Source organism: Labrus mixtus, chromosome 15 (genome assembly GCF_963584025.1).
Source record: "Labrus mixtus chromosome 15, fLabMix1.1, whole genome shotgun sequence".
In the NCBI taxonomy this organism is placed as follows: domain Eukaryota; kingdom Metazoa; phylum Chordata; class Actinopteri; order Labriformes; family Labridae; genus Labrus; species Labrus mixtus.
This window is the reverse complement of record NC_083626.1, coordinates 14,952,776-14,977,465: the sequence shown is the minus strand read 5'-3', so window position 1 is coordinate 14,977,465 and position 24,690 is coordinate 14,952,776. Positions and strand designations below refer to the sequence as shown.

General features: G+C 42.7%; 1 protein-coding gene across 2 annotated transcripts in view; it reads left to right on the top strand.

The window, feature by feature from the left end:
* lrp1ab (low density lipoprotein receptor-related protein 1Ab) overlaps window positions 1-24,690 on the top strand; it is an 85,976-nt gene that overhangs the window by 32,028 nt on the left and 29,258 nt on the right. The window contains exons 4-32 of one of the 2 annotated variants that reach the window (XM_061058734.1): window positions 2,797-2,916; window positions 3,222-3,350; window positions 3,640-3,900; window positions 9,480-9,642; window positions 10,097-10,319; window positions 11,179-11,368; window positions 11,468-11,611; window positions 11,714-11,950; window positions 12,095-12,275; window positions 12,601-12,823; window positions 12,968-13,157; window positions 13,255-13,377; window positions 13,606-13,746; window positions 14,519-14,644; window positions 14,805-14,921; window positions 15,061-15,141; window positions 15,241-15,408; window positions 17,334-17,516; window positions 17,926-18,123; window positions 18,243-18,488; window positions 18,840-19,037; window positions 20,228-20,432; window positions 20,551-20,715; window positions 20,974-21,218; window positions 22,577-22,708; window positions 23,447-23,674; window positions 23,810-23,984; window positions 24,279-24,373; window positions 24,510-24,659. In XM_061058734.1, the coding sequence (XP_060914717.1) occupies window positions 2,797-2,916; window positions 3,222-3,350; window positions 3,640-3,900; window positions 9,480-9,642; window positions 10,097-10,319; window positions 11,179-11,368; window positions 11,468-11,611; window positions 11,714-11,950; window positions 12,095-12,275; window positions 12,601-12,823; window positions 12,968-13,157; window positions 13,255-13,377; window positions 13,606-13,746; window positions 14,519-14,644; window positions 14,805-14,921; window positions 15,061-15,141; window positions 15,241-15,408; window positions 17,334-17,516; window positions 17,926-18,123; window positions 18,243-18,488; window positions 18,840-19,037; window positions 20,228-20,432; window positions 20,551-20,715; window positions 20,974-21,218; window positions 22,577-22,708; window positions 23,447-23,674; window positions 23,810-23,984; window positions 24,279-24,373; window positions 24,510-24,659 (5,037 nt within the window). Of the gene's footprint in view, window positions 1-2,796; window positions 2,917-3,221; window positions 3,351-3,639; window positions 3,901-9,479; window positions 9,643-10,096; window positions 10,320-11,178; window positions 11,369-11,467; window positions 11,612-11,713; window positions 11,951-12,094; window positions 12,276-12,600; window positions 12,824-12,967; window positions 13,158-13,254; window positions 13,378-13,605; window positions 13,747-14,518; window positions 14,645-14,804; window positions 14,922-15,060; window positions 15,409-17,333; window positions 17,517-17,925; window positions 18,124-18,242; window positions 18,489-18,839; window positions 19,038-20,227; window positions 20,433-20,550; window positions 20,716-20,973; window positions 21,219-22,576; window positions 22,709-23,446; window positions 23,675-23,809; window positions 23,985-24,278; window positions 24,374-24,509; window positions 24,660-24,690 lie in introns of both variants that reach the window. The other variant, XM_061058733.1, reaches the window with a different exon arrangement.

The window sequence follows — 24,690 nt, the reverse complement described above, 5'->3', positions numbered from 1 at the left end:
TTAAAAAAAGCAAAAGTATTTGCAGATTCACATTCCAGAAACTCTAACAAAGGAAAAATGTATTACTATTTAGAACAGGTCTAAACCTGAAGCAAAAAAACCTGCACATGTTTCTTTCTTTTTTTTTGTAAGTGTATGATTTGTGTCTTTGAATTCTGTGTCTTTCAAAGATTCAAATGTATTTCTAATTTTTTTGTACACGAGGGGATGCTTGAAAAAAGAAATCTAGAAAAAGTGATAGGCTTCCCGGTAAAATATAGAAATGAATAAAGGCAGCGCTTAAGCAGTATTTTTTTTAGTTGACATTTTGTGTTACATTTATTATCAGGCAAAAAAAATGGTAACACAAATATTTATAACATATTTTATTTTTAACAGAAATTATGATCACAATATTTACCTAGATGCTTATGAGCATAATTAGTAGCATACTGGTTGCTCTTTATTAAGGGCTTATTAGTACCTTATTCTATGTGACCACAGGAGTTTTCCCTCAATACCCTCCTAATCACTGCTTATTGATGAGTAAGTTAGGACGTTGTTGAACAAGAATTATGATCTTAACATGGTTTTGCTTACTTCTGCCTTATAAGGGGCCGTACTAAGCAGAGCATATTGAGATCATAATTAAAGTACAACAACTTCCTCACTTACTTTCAATAAGCAGGGTGGCTCAGTGGTAGATTCGGTTGTCCAATGTGTCCTTGGGCAAGACACTTAACCCAAAGTTGCTCCCACTGCTTTGTCGGCGGCGCATAAATGTGTATTAATGGGATTATCTATTACTGATGGCCACTTTACATAGCAGTCTCTGCCATCAGTGTGTGAATGGGTAGGTGTGACCTGCAGTGTAAAAGCTCTTTGCGTATTCAGACTGGAAAAAGGCTATACAAGCTCAAGTCCATTTACCATTTTTTTTAAGGGTATTCAGGGCAAACTCTTAGTTAATTGCATATTAGCTAATAGCTATGTAGAATAAGCTACTACTAAGCACTCGATAATTACAAATTAAGCAGCCAGTACACTTCTAGTTAGCATGCTAATAAGCAACAAGTTAATGGTGAATATTGTGACCTTAATTTAAAATGTTACCAAGAATTTATCACACATAACACAAACAAGAAAGCATAAAGATAAGCCACTATGTGATTTGATAACTTCATATTATCACAGGCAGATATTGGTACTTTATGATATTTAGAGCATTAATAGTTCTGTTGATACGGCTCATCCATAGCTTGATAGTAAATGGAGCGGATGACCCTGGACAGAGGTGTATTTGTGGTTGTTTTGGCTCTCTTGCTGCCTGTGGTCTCTCACAGTGTGAGGCTCGCTAAATGGATTCGATATGGGCCACAGTGTTTGCTGGGGGACTCTTCCTTTCAGCAGAGCCACAACAAAAGGGTCATTGTGGACCAGAGTGCCACAGGCTTTATATAATAAGGACCCTTCAATGTACCAATCTCCGCTCTTCACAGCCAAACTATCACTAGTTACTGCAAGCATAATTTGTCCATGAACAGTCATGGTTATTTTGTCGGATGCTGAGACAAATTTGAATGTGCCAGTGGAAGCCTCTTATCCCTTTTTACATATACGTTTTGTTAAATCCGTGTTAACCAAACAAACATGTGTGTCCGTTTGGCAAAGAAAGAGTGACAGTCATGTAAAGAGACACAGAAAACTTTCTGTCATAGAGGAGAGCTAATCATGACCACATTCATATCTACCCTCTGTGCTCATATCATGTTATTTCCCCCTTGAATTGACTCCTGTAGCTACATGCAGTGTTTTATTGAACTCTTGAGCAGGACCCACCCAGTGTGGTTCCCAGTTTGTTCTTGGCGGATTCAGTGTGAATCACTATGTTTTTGAAGTGTAAAACAAATTGAGACTGTCAGAAATGACATTATTTTTGAATCAATTATTTTGTATACATTTTTTAAAGTCAGGACTAACAAAACCCCGGTCACCTAACCAGAACTCAACCATAAATAGATTCTTAGAAAAAAAATTGGTTCAGGTTAGAGAACAAAGGGGATTAACAAACTAATCAAACAAAGGGACATACGAGAAAACACACATTTCCTTTCAAGGTTAAGTACATCCATCTACTCTTAATGACTTGCAAAATTGGCCTCTTAGTCACAGTTAGAGAAATACCATTATTTTCATTACTGTCAGTTGTGTCTGACTGTCTGACACATCATCATTTCAATCTATGACCGACAGTCTATCCCATTTATCTCCTAGCCTAGACACACCCGTCTACATCGACACAGGCATCCTATAGACGGCATGATGTGGGGGTGGGGGGGGTTATACATGCCCCTCTTTCATTTCCTGCCAAAGGATGTGTCCTTGAGTCCCCTCTGTGGGCGGGAAAGAAGAAACCTTCTAACACATGCAGATTCAAAACTCCACATCTGTCACACGCATAGAAGAATACACATACACACTTTGACCCCCACACTTTTACACACAATCACATCCCATCTCCCTGTGGAGATGTGATGTGATTTGACAGTGTGGTTCTGTGAAGATTGCCCTGGGATTAAGATAACAATTGGAAATCTGATCTGCACACAAACCTGGCCAAGGAGGCAATTACTTTAACAGGTTTTATTTAGCCTCTGAAAATCTACTGACATGGACACCCCCCCCCCCCCACCCCCCCCCCCCCCCCCCCCCCCCACACACACACACACACACACACACCACCACCACCACCTTTCTTCCCCTTCTTCAATATCTAATGTGTCTCTGCGTCTGTTTTTTTTTTTTTCTCGGCTTCAGAACAGGCACCAAACTGTGACTCCCATGGGTGCCACTATCACTGTGCTGTGACTCACGATGGGCCTAAGTGCTACTGTAGCAGCGGCTATGAGGTTGCTTCAGATGGAAAGACATGCAAAGGTGAGTGACTCCTTTTACGCTTAGATAAAAAACAAATTCAGTCAAGTCAGCCGATCAATCAGGTTTTTTTTTTTAATTCTGGAATTTGTGTGGGGCAGCATGTAGAACTTTATTTATTGAACCACTCTCTAACTAGAAGAAAAAAGGCATGTCAGGATTTGTAGTAATCTTTAATCTACATAACCTAATAACCTAAAGAAATGTATCGGCGTAATCGGAGTACAATCAATTCAGTAGGCTGTGAATAACTACTGAACAAGCTCTACATATTTCATCACAGACGGACTGTTTATGTTCTCCTTCAGATTTTAACGAGTGCAGTGTGTACGGGACGTGCAGTCAGACGTGCACAAACACCGAGGGCTCCTACACCTGCAGCTGTGTGGAGGGCTACCTGCTGCAGCCGGACAACCGCTCCTGCAAAGCCAAAAATGGTGAGAACACACACACACACACACACACACACATGAAAAGAAACAAGTCTTCTTACTAAACCAGAACATGATTAAAGTATATCTTTTTCGCTGTTGGATATTTTACTCCTCTGGATTAATGCTGATTGTAACATCTGAATGGTGCAGCACCTCATTTGCTTTTCAGGATAGTTTTCTGGGGAAAGTTGTGTTATAAATGTACATAATGAATGACCCTTAATGCCACTCAGTCTCCTCCTCATACGTTCTCCTTTTTCTTCTCCACTCTACTCCTGATCTCCCTCCCCAGAGCCAGTCGATCGTCTGCCTATGCTGCTGATCGCTAACCTCCATGACATCCGATGCACCTCACTGAGCGGCTCCACATCCCGGCTGCCTACCATTGTCACAAAGCAGACCATGGCTATGGACTTCATCTACGCCCAGGAGACTGTCTGCTGGATTGATGTGGGTGATACCCCCGCTGCCACCCATCTGAAGTGCGCCAGTATCCCCGACCTCAAGACTGTCACTAATGTCCACACCATCAACATCTCCCTCAGCCTGCACCGTGAGTACTTTCATTGACTACACTTTTGTTTCTAGAGGTGGTATTTTTTTGCTGACACAGTTTTCCTACAAAAAAATCTTGCCAGGTACAAGAGGGACCTGACAGTCTAGTTGTAGTCTGCCGCTGAAAGATAGATAAGACTTGCATTAAATCACACAAGCAGCGCTTGGATAATTAGCTGTAGCTGTCAGCTCATGCTGTGTGAAATTTTCCATACTTTGCCTCAGGAATCAAATGGTCAACTTTGCATTTGCTTGCTCAGACAAATGTAAGATGTTACGCAAAATACGGCCTCATCTTCAAAAGCTGCTCGTACCAGCATTTAAATGGCGAGTGAAAATGCTGAGTCCAGCTGTATTTCTCAAAAGGGTTTGTCTTTGAAGAACAGGAGACTGCACTTTGACACCACACAAAATCATTCCATAGGGGCTAAATGTGTGCAGCTTACTTACATTTACAGCACATAAGGCTGCCAGCATGTCTTCTGGCGTTTGTTGGCACATTTCTAGACAGCCAAATAATATGTTACCGTGTAGCTTGATTTATGTAATGACTGTGCATGGCGTTTATAAGCCTGGAAATGTATTTTTAATTTCTTTGCTGAATTTGAAAATAATCTGTTGAATCCCACCCATAGTCTTTGTCACTTGAAATGGATTTGTTAATATGTTTTCTTCAAAAGTCCTGTCAAATACAGTATTATGGAAGATGTCATAGACGGCACATGTAAGTGTGTCATGTGTATAGGAGGACAAAGCATACAACATATCTTATAAAAAGTTAAATGTCTGACTGGTGGAGGCAAGGTCCTCTTAACCATTGACCTTAAGTCACTGAGTCTCACCTTTCACATCACCCAGACAGGTACGGACTCTCATACATGTCCTCCTTTGAGAGGCTTACGCATATAATGTTGACATGATTTATCTCTGATTACCTGCCTGACAACGTTTGTTTTGATTCGCCTGGCTGACTGAGCCGTTACTCTCTAAGAGTGAGCAGAAATGTAGACAAAACATAAAAGAAAGGGTGTGGGTTTGTGTGCATGTGCGTACATTTGTGCATGTGGGAAGCTTTCCCTTGAGAATTGGCCCGAGGCGTCGAACAGCAGATGTGAAGGAAACAAGCGGAGAAAGCGGCTGTGTAGTGCCTGAATTGTGGGAGAGGGAAACCTGCGCCGTGATTAGAAGTGCCTCGACTCATATCCACTTCAAATGACGCTTGTGCCGCTGCTGTCACCGCTGACAGCCGGCTCAGTGAACCAAGGCGTCTTAATATGGGCTTTTTCCAGATGATTCACTGCACCCTCCTGAGTTGCACATATCCCACCTCACCCTCGCTGCGTTTGCTTGCCGCTGTGGCTTTTTGATTCACTGCTCCGTTAAGTGGTCTGAGGGGTAAACAGGGGCGAGGGCTGGAAATAAGAGACACCCTGAGAGAAAAATTGAAGCCAAGGAGACAAGGGAATGATTAAATGAGAGGGAGAGAGAGAAGGTAGTGATTTGCTGTACCTTGGAGGTGTGTGTTTGTCCGTTTGTGTGCGTGTGTTTTGAGTGTGTGTGCATATGCGAGTGGTCATGCAGATGGTATTTACATTCCTCTTTTGGGTTATGTCAGCCTGAACAGCTTCTACATTCCTCTGGCCGTCTCATGTCCTGTCCAGTCAGGTCACTTTAACCTGCACATAACGGAGACTCGCACGAATGCGCACACACACACACACACAAAACAGACACACACACACACACACACACACACACACACACACACACACACACACACACACACAACTTTGACTTTTGCAGCCATTAACTAGTTACATGTATCAAATGAGATTTGTGTCTCTTTCATTCAGTTCTGTTTGGCTGCCACCTTATACAATATTTCTTAAGATCTGTCCCACTTTTCAAATCTTGAAATGCTTGCAGTGCACTATTGTACAGTCAAATAGTTCAAAATGTATTATTGTCTGCCTTAGAAAGCATTATTCCAGTAAAAACAAGAATTGCATATCCAATCATTCTATTTGAATGAAGAGAGAAGCTCTGCAGTGGTCCATTAATCAGCAGGGAAATATGAGACTAAATATATTCTCATGTAGTCACAGTGATCTACAAATATTACAGCAGTTTCAGAATGCTACCATACCCTTTTTCTGATTTAAAAGGAAAAAGATAAAGTGTTATTAGGGGCTGACTTAATTTCAGGTAGGCCAACCTCCACTGTATTACATTATGATGCTCCTGAAAGCATTTCTCCCCCCTTATCTGTTGGGGGTGTTATTCTGTTCTAGCTCACGTAGAGGGCAACAGAAAAGCAATCGTCAATACTCTTTGAATTTTGGCTGACTCAGTGTTTTTATGTCACATCCATATTGGCTTTTAGTCACAATTAGAGAGTGAGAACTCCCTGTTAATCTCTGAATTTCTGAATTGATTAATTTGTAATCTGTTAAAAGTAATTTGCTGCATTAGATGTATGTCTTACCTTGTGGTTTAATCTGCTTTTAGATATAATTCAAGCTTGACATGTTTGAACTTTAGATCCTTATGACGTTTTCTCTTATTAAGAGAAACCTTCTTGTTTTGAAATACAAGAAAAGGGGTGTGTCTGATGTAATCAGTGTTTTGTACCAAGCAGGGCTCAGGTGCACTCTTTCACGTCTATTGGGAAGACCTGGGGATTGTCCTTAGATGGTAATGGATAAAACTGTGAAGGGGTGAAAAGGGTCGGGTGATTTATAGCCTCTGGGAGCCTTTGAGAGCAGGGATGATAAGTAGACGAGGGTTCCAGATGTGGCCTGCTCTGTCTGAAAGCGTGATTCTCTGAGCTGGAAGATAAAAGGGGAGCAGAGCATGTTCGCCCCATGCTCTCCGCCCTTTAAGTATGGAGCAGTCCTTCTCTAAGTGTTCATCTGTCAGGCCTCCGTCCTCCCTCTTCATAACCTTTTTTTCCAGAATGAATCAGAGCACAGAAGATTTTTGTCAATATATATGTCAACTTTGGATAATGAACAATTCCAGGGGGGCATACAATACTCCTGTCTTATTGCAAAAAAAGCACTCCTTCTTTTCTATATTTATTTTGTACCTTTTGAAGAATATGGGACTTTTTGATAGATGTCGCCCCTTTGAGCACCAGCATGAAACCAAAACAACTCGCGCTGCATTGTTGCGTTAGCATGCTAATGCTAGCGCTCTTTATTTTGCTCCTAGCTTCACACTGCATGTAAATTTACACAAAATGACCGTGATCTAAAAACGCTTACGTGACATTCAAATAAGCAGTGAGTACAGTACGTTAATCTTCTTTTCTCTAGTCCCTCAATTAAACAACTTTTATACGCGAGGGGAGGAGCCGGCTGGCCGTCCCGTCCATGTAAACACGCTGTAGATACGGCTCGGACAACATCACAGACAGCGGGACTCGGGTGTCAAACTCATTGTCGACAGTCATGACTCACATAGATATATTCAGAGGATATACTTGATTTCTGCTACATTTAAGAGGGAAAAACCACATACTCTTCCTTTAATGGAGTGGATGAGGATTTGCCATTGGTATAACTGTTTGAAATTATAGTCTAAAACATTTTTGTGGCAGTTGAGCAAGTGCATTTGCACTACACTGCCCTGCACCTGCGTGATGTGTGTATAACTACTCCCTTTTTCTGAGATCCTTAAAAAAATTCATAAATGATAAATGTGGAAACTGAGGTCAAAGAGTGTTATAGATGAATGGGAACTTCCTGGCACTGGGAGGATTATGAAACCAGCATGATGAGTTATTTTATTTTTTATTGCTTTGCACTAGCATGTAAACACAGTACGACTTGCACTGACATGCAAAAAGAGGACGTAACGTTCAAGTAATAATTGTGTGATGTTACTCCTGAGTCTAAGCGACTTTGTGTGACTCAGGAGCCGGCGGCCCTGTATGTAAATACGATTGCTACTTGGGCAGAGAGCCTGTTTGTTGTTGGCAGTAAGACCCCCCTCAGTTTGTGAAACCTTTCCTCAGAGTGGTGTGAGCCGGTAGGTGTTAGAGACAGGAAGTGAAAAGGGTTTGTGAGGGCAGGGTGGTTGAATGAGGAGAAAGAGTTGGGTTCATTCACTTTCCCAGCAAATCTTTCCACTTACCAGAAGCAGAATTAGCAAGGACGTCAACAGACTCTCTGGCTCTCTGAAGAAGGGGCTCCACTAGATGTAGCCTGTTACACAACGCAACAGTCACTGTGTTGCACAACTGGCTCCCTAACTCTGGATGTGAGTCTGATCAGTGTCTACTGCAGCCAGGCTTGCAGCTGGATTTCTTTAGAGGAGTTGATACCAATGGGAGTATCACTATCCGTCTAAGCTCCATTACAAACTTCCCCTGTTGTCAGAATCTGGGTTCGGATGTTTATGAAACATCTTGGACTGTTTTTTACCCCCTCCCTGTGTTCTTTGACTTCGATATTTTTATTAGCTCACATGTTTATTTTTCGAGGTGAGATGCTCGGTAACTTTGAGACTGCCAGTAAATCATTCCAGCTTGGAGTTGCACCAGAACTTGAACGCTCTGATATAATAACATTTCACCACCCGTTTCTTTCCTTGTTTGTGTCCCAGATCTTTTCATAACCCCGTCCACCATTCTTTCCCAGTTTCTCCTTACACTCTGCTTAGATTGTAGTACAAAGCCTACTGTGAGTCTTACGTGGTGCTGATCTCTCAAAGCTCTGTTTGTTGGATAGGTAAGGATGCACAGATTTGTAGAGCGCTGTGTTGTAGAACTTTCTTTGGCTCCATCTTTGAGTGTCATGGTTGTCTTTTTTGAGGGTCTCTAGCGAAGACATTCTCTTAGTAAATGGTCAACACTGTTGCACAGGCTTACTGCAGGCCCACTGTCATACACCCACTAATGCACCCCAACATCAAAGTGGTCCTAGGCATCCTATGGATTAACTACAGAGACATGTGTGGTCACTTTGATACAGCATGTGTAATGTGAGTGTGTGTGTGTGTGTGTGTTTACAGTGTTCTGCTTTGAGAAGAAGTTTGCTTGCAGCTGTTAAAACACAAGGTAGTATGTATCCCCCCCCCCCCCAACCCACAGCTGGGTCTCCCTGTGGTTTGGGATTCCAGCACCCAGTTTCACACAGGACAGACTTCTCTTAAGAGTGAGAAATATTTCCAGTGCTAACTTGGCACTTCAACTCCCGCATGCTGAGGGCAGTCGGAAATAAAAGTCTCCATCTGCAGAGCTTCTTCTTTCTAGTTTGGCTTTGTAAGCAGTGGGGTCACAAAATGTTACATTCTTTTGTGAGAGCTTCGGCAATAAGGATGACCCCCCCCCCCCCCAACACAAGCAGCATGTGTCATGTCTACATCACAAAATAAATTTTCTCTATTTCTATAAGAGATGTTTGGAGTGGTGTGATGGACAATATTCCTAAATACGAGGTTGTTTCATTGTATAATTCATGCCAAAAACTTTAAATATATATTTTTTTACTGGAATTCATCACTTGTTATAAACTTCATTTATTCTAATCAAATGATTTGGTTTTCTCCTTTCCTCTTCTCTGCATCCCTCAGATGTTGAGCAGATGGCTATAGACTGGCTGACCGGAAACTTCTACTTTGTGGACGACGTGGATGACCGGGTGTTTGTGTGCAACAAGAATGGCCAGACGTGTGTGACCCTGCTGGACCAAGAGCTGTATAACCCCAAAGGCATCGCCTTGGACCCGGCCATGGGGTCTGTACTTCCCCTCCAGTACTCTTGACCTAACGCTACCCGGCGGTACTGTTTTAGCAACACAGGAGACACATGAGAGGAATAAAAAAAAAAAAAAAAAAAAAAAAAAAAAAAAAGCTTGTCTTGTGATGAAGACGACATGCTGACCAAGCAGGGAGCCCAAAATCAAAGCACTTCCTCCAGATGGAAACCTAGACAGATACTTTTGTACCAAATAGACGTTTGCATTTTTATCAGGAACCTGAAACAGATACTGACAAGCTGGTATCTGATGTAGTTCTTTTTCCTGAGTATCACTTCTCTGTTTTTTGTTTAAAAACATTTTAAATGCATTTATACAAGTATCTCAGTTGTTTTTCATAATGTTTCTCCTTGATGATCAATTTCCCTTGTCCGTCTCATTACCTTTACTAAAGCCTGCTCTCCTGTTTTTGCTCCTCTTCCTCTTCTGCAGCAAAGTGTTCTTCACAGATTATGGGTCCACACCAAGGGTGGAGCGCTGTGACATGGATGGTCAGAACCGCACTAAGCTGGTGGACAGCAAGATCGTCTTCCCTCATGGGATCACGCTGGACCTGGTCAACCGGTTGGTGTACTGGGCTGACGCCTACCTGGACTACATCGAAGTGGTCGACTATGAGGGCAAGAACCGTCACACCATTATCCAGGGCCTGCTGGTAAGCTTTGAAGAACGGATGGACGGGCGTTCACACAAAAACGGCTCTCAAATGTAGACATGGATGCATCCCAAAGGCTTCTGGTTGTTCAGCTGTATTAAGTCTGAACAACATGCCTTGTTACTTGGCCAAAGATTTAAAGTAAATGGTCCCTACAGATTTTTCCATCTTCTCTTTGACAGCACTAAACATCTGTTTCCCCAATCTGTATCATCACTGGTTTAATCCTATCATTTGTTGGCATTACCCCGTTTCCTGTGTACCCTGCTTAAAAAAAAGTCAGCCTCTCCAGGGAAAAGTCCTTTTTATTGCCTTAATTGATATTGCCTAAAGAGTGTGTGGCCACTGCCTCTCTAAACATATTAGTGCGGTTCTAGCAAAGCTTGTTTAAACTGAAAGTGGATTAATGACCTTAATGAAATCAGGGCTGTAGTGGCTTGGAGGATAGTGGTGGTGTAGGCGTGTGTGTGTGTGTGTGTGTGAATAGTGGGGAAGGTAACATGATCCTAACCGATACATCTATTTGACAGTCGAAGAGAGCTGTAGCCTTATAAAAATAAAAGCTCATTCATTTTAACAGCAGAAGGGAAGTGGATTTATTATGCTGCCCTGTGCAGAGTTTACATAAACACTCTCATTATCTTAATTTGTCTGTGTCCGTTTATCATATACCGATGTCCTCCCATCTCCCAAACTTGGCGATAGGAAGGTTTCATCATGCAGAACTTTCCCAAAAGTTCATAATTTGCCATCATAAGCCATAACTCTTTCTCCAGAAGCTGTTTTACTGTTTTACTTTCAGCATCAAACTCAAGACAACCTTTTGGTTTCTGCTTTTTGTTGTCTTCATGTATTTTAGATTGAACACCTGTACGGCCTGACTGTATTTGAGAACTACCTGTATGCCACCAACTCAGACGAAGGCAACCTGAACGCCAAGACCAGTGTGCTCCGTGTGAACCGCTTCAACAGCTCTGACTTTCAAGTGGTAACCCGGGTAGACCGGGGAGCCGCACTACACGTGTACCACCAGAGACGCCAACCTCAAGGTACTCTACTAATAAAGTCAGATCTTAGCTTGACTGCTAGCTCCATTTAAAACAGTCGCCAGTGCTCGACTTATTCTGTTGCTCTGTCTCTTGGTTTAGTGCGTAGCCATGCATGTGCCCTTGATCAGTTCGGGAAGGCCGGAGGATGCTCTGATATCTGTCTGCTGAGCAACAGCCACAAGACTCGCACCTGCCGCTGTCGCTCTGGCTTCAGCCTTGGCAGCGATGGCAAGTCCTGCAAGAGTGAGTATCAAAATGAGAAAAATCCAATGAGATGAAAATGACATAATGGCTTCCCATTAGTTCAGCTCTGATGAGCGGGTACGTTTCTTTCTTCTCCTGCAGAACCCGACCACGAGCTGTTCTTGGTGTATGGTAAGGGTCGTCCCGGAATCATCAGGGGCATGGACATGAATGCTAAGGTGCCTGATGAGTACATGATTCCCATCGAGAACCTAATGAACCCCCGAGCTCTGGATTTCCACGCTGCCAGTGAGTTCATCTACTTTGCCGATGCCACCAGCTTCATTATTGGACGACAGAAGATAGACGGCACGGAGAGAGACACCATATTACAAGAAGGTAAGAATAACAATGATGGCTGTGCACAGGATTTTGGGAACTTTTTCTGCCCTCTTACCAAATATTTAGCATTTTCAATTTATTCTCTGGATAATCCTCCTGGCGAACTGCTAGCTAATAGCTGATTTTTTTTCCTTATCTCAGGTATACACACCGTAGAGGGGATAGCAGTTGACTGGATGGGAAGTAATCTCTACTGGACAGATGATGGGCCAAAGAAGACTATCAGTGTTGCTAGGCTGGAGAAGGCTTCACAGACCCGAAAGACTCTCATTGAAGGCAAGATGAGCCATCCCCGGGCAATCGTGGTGGACCCCCAGAATGGGTGAGTCATTGGAGGGGAGGGGATCACTTTTTTTTTAATGGGTGTATTTTTCACTAATGCAACTTTGGAGTTTTTAAATCAGGTTACGAGAATTGTTTTCAGCATATTTAACCTTTCAGTTAGTAATTGTGTGAATGTTGGAGCTGCTGTATTCTCAAGGGATTTCTGTAATGTCCCTCCCTTTTAGTTTAGTTTAGTTTAGTTTGTTGTAGGACGCTCCTTCAAAGTGCAACAAAACTCAAAGCTACATTTTGACAGCTCTTGCTTTTCACAACACTGTTTCATCCCACATCGATTGCGTTGACACCTTTTTTTTGTCTCTCAGATGGATGTATTGGACCGACTGGGAAGAGGACCCCACAGAGAGTAACAGAGGGAAGATCAAGAAAGCTTGGATGGATGGTTCCCATCACCAAGTGTTACTGACCAGCAAGACAGTGCTGTGGCCCAATGGCTTGAGTCTGGACATCCCCCAGGGCATCCTGTATTGGGTTGATGCTTATTATGACCGTATTGAGATGGTTTACCTCAACACCACAGAGAGAAGGGTAAATGCTTGGGAACTTTATTTATATAATTATGTATTTGTGTATTTACTGGTTCTAAAAAAAGATACAACTCAACAGTATCTAAATGCTCAATTCCAGCATCAGTTTCGAGATCTTACCCTTTTATTTTTTCTGTTTCAACAGGTAGTGTATGAAGGGCAGGAGCTTAACCACGCCTTTGGCTTATGTCATTACAAACAATTTCTCTTTTGGAATGAGTGCCGGGGAGGTGGCATTTACAAACTGGATCAGGCCACTAAAACAGTCACACTACTCCGCAATGAGAGGCCGCCAATCTTTGAGATAAGAGTGTACGATGCACACCAGCAGCAAGGTATACATCTCTTGTACTCCTTTAGTCTCACCTTTTAGTTTGTGTGAAATATGATGATGGTATTTAACCTTTATTCTTTGCATGTCCTTCCTTGTAGGCTCCAATCTGTGTAGAGTCAACAATGGTGGCTGTAGCAGTTTGTGCCTCGCTATTCCTGATGGCAGGTCCTGTGGCTGTGCCGACGATCAAATCCTGGATGTTGATAATGTCACCTGCAAAGGTACTTAGCCGATATACCAGGTTTCACCAAAGATCCATCGGAAAGGTTATGATTAAGCTATAGTATACGTTTCTCCTCGCCAAATGTGCAGAGAAGTTTAAGACAATATTTATTTTCTACGTTTAGAGACATGAAAGACGACCCAGAGACCAAAAAGCTTTGCTTTGTGCTTGACTCTTGTCTCAGTGGCCCATCTGTTTCTTCTCCCACCCTTGATCTCATCTCTAGCCAACCCCTCCTACGTGCCCCCACCCCATTGCCAGCCCGGGGAGTTTGCCTGCAAGAATGACCGCTGCATCCAAGAGCGCTGGAAGTGTGACGGGGACAACGATTGTCTGGACAACAGCGATGAGGCGCCTGAACTCTGCTGTAAGTGTGCCACGTCATTGTCATGGTTACGCAGCAACACATAGATAAACACAAATTCTGTTTAAGGGTCTTAGCTAATTCAGACTGACAGAGCACATACTTTAGTTTCCAAGATGGCCTCTTTTACATGCTGTGTAATGTGACTGTAATTCAATTGGCCATTCTCCTCATCAGATGAGAGTCAGATCCAGGGACTCATGTTTGTCTTGGATGAGGAACTCCTGTTGACTTCATGTGACTTGACTTACTCTGATAGTTTCAGGATTAGTATATATTTTTTAAGATTAATTTTTTGGGCCTTTTGCCTTAACTGGATAGGACAGCGGGCAGATTAGGAAACCAGGAAGAGAGAGTGAGGAATGACATGTGGGAAAAGAGCCACAGTCCCGACTTGAACCAGGGCCACCCGCTTGGAGGACGAGGACCACAATCACAATGACCTGACTGCTAGGTCATTAGTGCCCCTTTACAGGATTATTTTGAGGGGGGAGCATCATATAAATCCTTATTATTATCAAGTGAAATTGAGCTGGGTAAAAAAAAAAGATTTTTCTTTAAGGTGTATTTTTTCAGCGTTTGTCTTACTATAGAAAGGAAAGTGGATAGAGTAGAAAATTGTGGGGAATGGCATGCAGGAAAAGAGCCGCACGCTGGACTTGAACCCGGGCTGCCTGTCTGGAGGACTATAGCCTCAGTACATGTGGAATTAATTAACCACTCGACCCTGTAAAATATGTTCAGATAAGAAGTTGTGTCTGTTTCCTTCCTCCAGACCAGCACACCTGCCCAGCTGACAGATTCAAATGTCAGAACAACCGCTGTATCCCCCTGCGATGGCTGTGTGATGGAGACAATGACTGCGGCAATGATGAAGACGAATCCAACACCACCTGCTCTGGTATGTAAAAAAAAAACTGGACATCTCTTTACTTCAGAAGTTTTTGTTTGTCTTTTGATCTGTTAGTTAATAAAGGAAATAATGTAGAGTTAGGGCTTTTGCAACTGAAGGGGCAAACCTGTTACAACTCTCAACTGTCGCACACTTTGATCCCTGCCAGCTCGCACATGTCCACCAAATCAGTACCCTTGTGCCAGTGGGCGCTGCATTCCCATCTCGTGGACATGTGACCTGGATGATGACTGTGGAGACCGCTCGGATGAACCAGACTCCTGCGGTGAGTCTTTACTGCACCATCATATTGTTGCTTTCCTCAAGTAGCCCTTTATTTATTGTTTTTGTCTTTACAACCGATGTAGTCATTATTCTTTACCTTACTTACTACCTGTACTTTACCTACTCTTGCCCTTCTTCAGCCTACCCTACGTGTTTCCCTCTGACCCAGTTCACCTGCGCAAATGGCCGCTGCATCAACATCAACTGGCGATGTGATAACGGTAATTACTATCCGCTGCTTACTTCACCACCGATGAAGCTGTGTTTTAAAACAATACGGCGACTCACTATAATTCACGTTTGTTTGTGTTCCTGTACAGACAATGACTGTGGTGACAACAGTGACGAAGCAGGCTGCAGTCATTCCTGCTCCAGTGTCCAGTTTAAGTGTAACAGTGGCCGCTGCATCCCCGAATACTGGACCTGTGACGGCGACAATGACTGCGGAGACTACAGTGACGAGACACATGCCAACTGCACAAACCAGGGTACTGTACCAGACTGAAATAGCACTGCTCTTTATGGCGTGTTGTAAACTTCTACCAGTTAATTCAAGCCTTTGTTACATCATGTATTGTATTTCATGATGTTTACATAATGCTGTTTTCAGTTGTAAAGAGAATATCACAACATGGAGAGGATTGCACTCCTCGTCTCCAGTTTCCTCTGCTCTGCATGCCCCTGCTTGTCCTTTGCTTCTTACTTACCATTTACAACAAATCCTCTCTGCGGCTCTGCTCAGGATGTGATTATGTTTTATGGTTAGATAACAATAGAACTCATTTCATAGTCTTGAGCAAAGGTCACAGATGTTTTGACTGCTGCAGTGATATGACTTTACATGTTTAGATGGAAAAAATAGATACAACTCACCTTGTGTAACAATTCCCTTTCATAGAGCAGAATTAAGGGAAGGGATTCCGGATTATCTGACCTGAAACGTTAACACAAGAGACTTAAACTATCAATGACAGTGTTTCCCAAACAGGCCATATTTGTCACTTATATTGTCATATTTGAAACCACATAAGCATATTTGCCCACTGTTTTTGATTTTTATTTTAAATCCATGTAAGATCACCGTCTAAGATTGATGCACTGGTAGGCAATTTGCACACACTCTTCATCGCTCACATAAGTGCTGCGTGTCTGTGTTCTGTACAGGTTATCATAGAGAAAGAGAGACAGCTGATGTTCCTCTTAAGATGCTTTAATTGTCTGATTTGTTTTGTGCAGCGGGTTGATGTTTAGTCTAGTCTTAGTTTTGCTACGTCATTAATAGCGAGCCTCCTCACACAAGGCACACAATGTTGTTATAAGAATGTAAAGGTGTGTTGTTTGGGCAGCTTTATGAAACATACTTTGTCCTTACCCCACTAGGCAACATTTTCTGCAGGGCTTAAACAATCCAGTAGCACAATAATTATTAAAGTCCACATGTGAAAAGGTTCCACATAAAAAACTAAGAGATCTAAAAAAGAGAGAGAGGGACAAAAGTGAGAGCATCATTATAAAGTGGTGAAGAAAAGTCAAATATTAGTGCATAGAAATGGATAAGAATGCAGGAACAGAAATATTTGGTGCCTCAAATTGTATAGGGGAGACCCTTAAATCCCTCTTATCCTTTGTTGCCAGCTAGTAAGGTTGTTGCTGAAGATACTTTTTTTTAATTTACTAAACTTGTAGGCACAGTTTTTAGGTAATTTGCCAATCACATCCCTTAGTATTGCACAGAAGTGCCTCTATACTGTGTGTGTTCAGCTATTGTATGGACTGTTTGATCCATGCAGAAACGCAGCCAACTGCTGTCAAGTCTCAGCATGAAAACACAGGGCCCAGCATGACCTGTTGGTCTAATGGGCAATCTGCGCTGTGTGTAATCGTGTATCTGACTCTGTGTGTGTGTGTGTGTGTTTGTAAACGCTCTCTGCCTTCTGTCTGGAAGTCATTAGCTGAAATAAAAAGCAATACTATCTCTTCCTCCTCCTGTATATTGTAGTCGAGTGCTGAAAGGTCTCCGGGCCATTTCCGGCTTAAGCTGTGCCAAGAACTGACCTTTGCCATGAGGGGATGTGATTGTGCCAGTGCCTCATTGGTCCCTTTAATCTGCCAGTGAAATCTGTCTGTGAGCTGTGAGAGTCATTGTTGTTTGACTTGGCTCAGTGTCAGGTTGTAAACTCATTATAACATACCTACACACGAATTCATTTTAAGAGTAGCCGGTTCTTTCCTTTATCTGTTTGCCTGTGTGATTTGTGCGTGTGTTGTTTCCTTGTTGGAAGGTCCAGTGGAGTTATTTTTCACCAGCTGATTTGTACTTGTATTTTATTGCTCCTCTGAGATTGCCTTAACTGCACACTTCATCTTTTCTGTTGGCTAACTATGACACTTTGTCTCGCCGTTTTCTCTCCAGCTACCCGTCCTCCAGGTGGCTGCCACGTAGACGAGTTCCAGTGCAGGATGGACGGCCTGTGCATCCCCATGCGCTGGCGCTGCGACGGGGACACAGACTGCATGGACCTGAGTGATGAGAGCAACTGCGAGGGTGTCACCCACATGTGTGACCCAGCGGTGAAGTTCAGCTGCAGGGACTCTGGTGAGGAGCCTTTCAGCTACCTTAAGTAGCAAGATGTTTAGGGTGATACACTTTATTCATGATGGCACTTGTAATTAAGAAAAATGCATTGTTTTTTTCTGAAAGAGATATACTCAAGAAGCACCTCTGCTGCTCTTAGGAATAAATAGTTAATATCAAACTTGATACAAAAAGGAGATATTACTGATGCTCCTCGTTTGGCTGTTGAGATGATCTTAAAATGGTCCAGCATACTCACCATAACTTAAAACCATTCCCATGCAAATCCACTGATAGCTGAAGTTTCATCTGATTTTGATTCTAATCCTTCTTTTAAATGGTGCTTTATCAAATCTAACCTACGTACGTATGTTGAGGAAACAATCTTCAATCTGTACTAGTAAAAATGTGTGTTTTGTGCTCTTGACAGCTCGCTGCATCAGCAAGGCTTGGGTGTGTGACGGTGACAGTGACTGTGAAGACAACTCTGATGAGGACAACTGTGAGGCGTTGGTGTGCAAGTTGTCTCACCACATGTGCGCTACAAACGACTCCATCTGTCTGCCGGCAGAGAAGCTGTGTGACGGCACCGATGATTGTCCAGATGGCTCCGATGAGAAACTTTGTGGTAAAATATTCTTTGTGCTTGCCCTTTATCTTTTATGTTTCAAAACACCACCACCAGAACAGGCAACTCGCCCATCTTGAATACATTCCAACACACTTATCTCTGTTTCTGGCCTGCAGACTTGTGTTCGTTGGACAACGGTGGCTGTAGTCACAACTGCAGCATCATTCCTGGGGAGGGCTTCATGTGCTCATGTCCACTTGGCATGGAGCTGGGAGCAGACAACAAAACATGCCAGATTCAGAGCTTCTGTGCCAAACACCTCAAGTGTAGCCAGAAGTGCGAGCAGGAGAAATCCAGCGTCAAGTGCTCCTGCTATGAGGGCTGGGAGCTGGAATCTGACATGGAAAGCTGCAAAAGCTCTGGTAAGGGTCATAAAACAGGGCTGTTTTGGCATAAAGAGCTTATTTATTTATACAAACTGAGATGTATTATTGTCAAAGACTCTCCATAATTCTTGTTATTCAATATGTATATACAGGGCTTAAGGCATCAACATGTTTAGATAAAAAATATTTCTGAATGGGGAAATTTCATCTCCTCAGATATTCAGCTGTTTTGATAAAAAGTTGCAGACAGAGTGAAGAAATTACAGAGACAGCTGAATTACATCCAAAACCCAACAAGTGGTTTAGTGAATCTGGACTGGGCTTTTAGATGATATTTACCGTGTTAAGACATTCATTCTTTTGTGGGTTACATTTTTTTGTCCTCAGATCCCTTCAAGCCTTTTATCATCTTTTCAAACCGGCATGAAATCAGAAGGATCGACCTTCACAAGGGGGAGTTCAGTGTGCTGGTACCAGGCCTGAGAAACACCATCGCTTTGGACTTTCACCTCGACCAGAGCACCCTGTATTGGACTGATGTTGTGGAGGACAAGATATATCGTGGGAAATTGTCTGACAATGGAGGTGAGGCAGCCAGTTCGCTTAAGTTTTCTCTTTAATTTTTGTTTATGTAGAGAGTAAGATTGAGTGAATAGCTACTAAGACGAGTCAAATTTACATAAGTGATTAGTTTGTTTTTAGTTGCTTCTTTTTGTTACCAAGAAAAAGTTAAGTGGATTGTTGCTTCTGAGATAGCAAAACATGTTTGTGACTTTCACTGAGCAATTCTCAGAAATTAACTTCCCCCAGGTGAATTCATGTTATTTCTCAGAGCCAAATGTTTTTAAAGATCGTCTGTGGTCAGCAAAGGCGGTCTGTGACCCTGAATAAATCTCCAGGGACATGGTCGACCGTTCCTACTGCAAAACCCCAGGTTTCCTTGCCAATCAAGGTTGTGTTCCCAGCGCAGCACTCGGGGGGCACACGGAAGGCTTTGTCTCTTCCTATTTGTCTCAGTACTCACTGTGCGTGACTGCAGCCAGAACACTGATGTAGAGAAGGAGGCAAAACACACTCCAATTCCAGCTCCCAGACCTCCAATTCACCGTTTAAATAGGGCTCATTAGCTATGACACTGTGACCGACCTATGGCTGAGCTCCTGCTGCTTTTAATGATAATCATTTCAGCATCTGTAAAGTTTTTTAAAGACCAACACGACAAATACACACACAGAAAGGCTGCCAGTAACTCCAGTGTTCTTTTAAGCAAACTGTGAAAAGGGCCCACCCTCTATCGTTAATTACAAACTGGAAGACCTTGTGAAGGACACACTTTTTGGTTTGCACTGCTCTGCATGACGGCCCAATATTTCCAGGAAATTACAAAGAGTGGTCGAGGTTGTGTTGGATATTTATTGTTTTATAGGCGTGAGTGAGGCTGGGAAGATAGATCTGGTTAAAGCCATGCTGAGAGACGCTGCAGCAGAGTGTTCCCTTCACTGACAGATTCCATTAGAGTGAAGAATTCTAAACAAATCACTGTTTGTTTCCTTTGTGCAGTGAGCTGTAAGTGCTGGCTTTTCTCTTCTTGATGACTCAAGCCTTTACACTAAATCAGCTCAATTACAAATGATCTGTTTCTACTTAACCTAACCACTGACATAATGATACTATATAATTTTAGGATCCATGTTTTGAGCTTGCTTTTGAGTTATGAAATGCATGACAGGGCCCAAACACCATTCTGGTTTTAAGTCACTGTGTGTCTCATTCAGCCCTGACCAGTTTTGAGGTGGTGATCCAGTATGGCCTGGCTACTCCAGAGGGCCTGGCTGTGGACTGGATAGCAGGAAACATTTACTGGGTGGAGAGCAATCTGGACCAGATAGAGGTGGCAAAACTGGATGGGACCATGAGAACCACTCTGCTGGCTGGAGAAGTGGAACACCCAAGGGCCATTGCTTTAGACCCCAGAGATGGGTAAGAAATTGATTTTGGGACTTTGAGCCAGTGGCCACACTAAAATAATATTTAAGCTTGGATATATCCCCCCTTGTTGTTCTTGCTATGACTCACATTTGACTTCTTTTCTATTCAGTATTCTATTTTGGACAGACTGGGATGCGAGTTTGCCCAGGATTGAAGCAGCATCTATGAGTGGTGAAGGCAGACGCACCATACACAGGGAAACAGGCAGTGGGGGCTGGCCCAACGGACTCACTGTGGACTACATGGAAAGACGCATCGTGTGGATTGATGCCAGGTAGCATTTTGTCACTATTCTGTGTTCTCGAGGCACTGCGTTAACCCACTCACTATTACATCACCAGCACTTTTTCAGCCTTTTTTTTATTTATTGCTTGCCATTTTTATTTTGAATAAACATGCAGATGTTGTTGCTTCAGCTGCATACATTAACTGAAACACACAGTATGTAAGTTCTACATATTGTGCCTTTAAGCTTATGCGAATGTTATCCCTGTTATTTAAAGCCGACATCTCCGTTTTAATCCTTCTCCAGGTCAGATGCTATATACTCCGCTATGTACGACGGTTCTGGCCTGATTGAGGTGTTGCGAGGTCACGAGTATTTGTCTCACCCCTTTGCTGTGACCATGTATGGAGGCGAGGTCTACTGGACTGACTGGAGGACCAATACTCTGGCTAAAGCCAACAAATGGACAGGACACAATGTTACTGTAGTCCAGCGCACCAACACACAACCATTTGACCTGCAGGTTTATCACCCGTCAAGACAACCCCAGGGTAGGTTGGACACAAGTTGCTTAACATTTAGAGGAAGACACCCTCACAGAATTGACGAGTCCCGTTTCTCTGACTGACCTCTGTACGTCAGGTGATCTGGGGTTTAAGTCAAAGGAAAATGATATCGCTGTTCACTGTTAAACGCCTTGGTTAAGGACTCCCATCTGCCTGAGAATTCTGACCTTTAGATTTGTGAAGCATGTTTCCTCCTCATCCCAGCAGCTATTTGGACGCTACCTGCCGCCTTGTTGATCTCACAAAACTGTACTTTTGGGAATTAAATGTCATGTGTTCCCTCCCAGGCACATAATGATTGACAAGATGTTGAACGATTGTCATAACTGTTACACTGCAGCATCCTGCTACATGCCTTGCCCTTATGTAGCCGATGGCGCTCGGGATCCCAAGGGTGTCTGGGCAGCAGAAAGGCACTTGGTCCTGTAGTTGGAGGCAGGAAAAGAGAGATGTCACTGTATTGTTGATTGACAGCTGCAACTAATGCCCATGACAGTTGTTGACAGGTTTGGTGGAAACTCTTTTTTTTCCTCTTACTTTCCTTAGGGGGTGAGGGGTAAGTCTATTGATTGAGTGGTCATGACACCCACAATTACTCTCAACTAAGATTCTCTTGAAACAGCATTGCACATTAAACAGTTTTCAGTAGTCGGGAGCGTTATCGCGTTTTGTGAATTTTCTGGAGATGATTCAAGATGATCTGCGGAATGTATTATTGTCCTTAAAGGAAATACCTTCCTCCTCTGTGTTTCATCCAAGCATCAACCTCCAGTGGTTATGAATGAAGCCAGTAAGGAAGTGAAAAAAACTGCAGTCTCAGAAGTCCACTTTAGGCTTCCTGGAAAAGCCGAGAAATTGATCATATGTATGCAAAGAGTTACGCAAAATTTGGGACATGGTTGATTTTACTGGCAGGTGGGCACATTGTAGCCGTTTACCGGAAGGATAGGCTTCACTTAAGCTAAATCCCATTACTGACCTTAAAACTGTCTGCTTTTTTTTGTGTGGTTTTCATTGTCTGGAATATGCTAGCTAGATGATGAGCTCAGAGTACTAGATGTGCTATTTTCAGCAACTAAGATATTAATATGGCCCCCCTTAACTCCTACTTAATTTCCTGCTTCTCAATTATGAGGAGGTTAGTTGGAGTCAGCATTTCCAATATGGTGACCGCCATCAATAGGCTTCATAATGCCTCTTCAGAAAACAATGGGGGACATCACAGAGACTGTCCATGTTTTATATAGACTATGGTTTCAGCTATCATATCTACTCTTGTCTTTTTATCTCTGTTTATCTCCTTAAACTCAATACTTTCTTAACTTTTTTTTTCATCCTTTCAGCTCCTAACCCGTGTGTCTCCAGTGATGGTAGCAGCCCGTGCTCTCACCTCTGCCTCATCAACTTCAACCAGACCTTCTCCTGTGCCTGCCCTCACCTCATGAAGCTGCAGCCTGACAAGCGCACCTGCAAAGGTAAGGGCATACCAACACTCTCACTGCCTTTTTTCTCTTCACTCAGGCCGAGTGTTCACTCACAAAGCTGTCATCTCCAATCCTTGTCATCAAAGGGCAAGAAACAAGCTCTCTGTTTGCAGGAGTCTTTTCTCACGACTGTCGCTCCGAGCCCCTGAATGCGAGACATCAATGTCTTTAGCTGTCATCTCTTGTGGCAGAAGATTTGATTACATCGTCTCTGTTTGTGCCACAGGGCCCTCTTTCCTTTCTTTTTCATTTCATTTCATAAACAAGACTGTCAAAATGTGTTGAGGTAAGGTCGTCACTTATGGTAACGGGGTTTAATGAGTGTGTTATATGACCAATCCTCAACTCAGCAGTGTAGGTTCAAGGATAAGTGGAATAAAAGGCATCTGATGTATTCCCCACTAACACATTCATTCTCAGGGATCATAGAAGTCTCCACCAAACCCTGAATTTTTCTATTTCTTAATCTGAGTCAAAGTTGTATGAATATTTTATTTAAAGTGAGTCTCTTGGTTACGTCAGGAAACCCAGAATTATTAAGGGAAAAATATAATTGGCTGGTCAGTTTGACCCTCTTGGCTTCTGTTTCCTGGGATATCTCTGGATTCACCCTCAGATTTTATTGTACCAATGAGAAGAGCCCAAATTTTAACTTTTAATTACAATGTTCTTGAACATATGACTAAAATATTCCTTATTCTCTGCATTGTTATGTTTTTGTTCTTACAGAGTCCCGCAAGTTCCTTCTTTATGCACGTCAGATTGAGATCCGGGGTGTGGACATTGACAACCCATACTACAACTACATCATCTCCTTCACTGTGCCAGATATAGACAATGTGACAGTGGTGGACTATGATGCTGTGGAACATCGTATCTACTGGTCAGATGTTCGAACACAGACTATCAAGAGAGCTTTCATTAACGGCACAGGGGTTGAGACTGTTGTGTCTGCTGGTAAGAGGCATTACGGGAATATCTGTCAATCAAATATCTTTCAAATATGTATTATTTCTTTTTATAGTAAATACCTTTTATTGTGTCTGATAATTATGTTAAACCCTTTTCCTTTGTGCCTCTTACATTGCCCAGATCTTCCCAATGCTCACGGGCTGGCTGTTGACTGGGTTTCAAGAAACCTTTTCTGGACCAGCTACGATGCCAATAAGAAGCAGATCAATGTGGCAAGACTTGATGGATCCTTCAAGAACGCTGTCATCCAGGGCTTAGACAAGCCTCACTGTCTGGTGGCACATCCTCTACTAGGGTGAGGGCTTACTTATTTAGGGGCTGTAGTCAGTTCAATAAAAACATTTGCTTTCTGATGCTGAAGCATCAATTTAATATAATGACACTTAATAACCAAGTCTCCAGTTGCTGTAATGATGACATATGTCATTTTTATGATTTCATTTTTTATTTACTTGTTAATAAGCTTGTTTGCTTTTAGTCAGAAAAACAAAACACTTGGTGAAGGGTCAGTGCCTACTATTTAAATGTTTCTTTGGAAAAGCCTGTCTTCTTCCCTTTCAGCCAGTCAAACTTTCACTCTTCTTCTTAGGAAGCTTTACTGGACTGATGGCGACAATGTCAGCATGGCTAACATGGATGGTAGCAACCACACCACACTTTTCAACAATCAAAAGGGACCTGTAGGTGAGCAGCCATACCCCACTACTGCCAGAAATAACCAACAAAATATGAGCTATTTAACGCTACGGGTCGAAAGCAATGAGAACAAATATTGTTGTAAGAGATGTAAATGTAAGTGCGTCATACTCTTTCTACGTAGGCCTTTCCATTGACTATGAAAACGAGCAGCTTTACTGGATCAGCTCAGGGAACAGCACCATTAACCGCTGTCAGCTGGATGGAACTAAACTGGAGATCCTGGAAGGTGTGAAAGGCAAACTAACCAAGGCTACAGCCCTGGCTATTATGGGTAAGATGAAAGGTTTCAAATGTAGCCACTT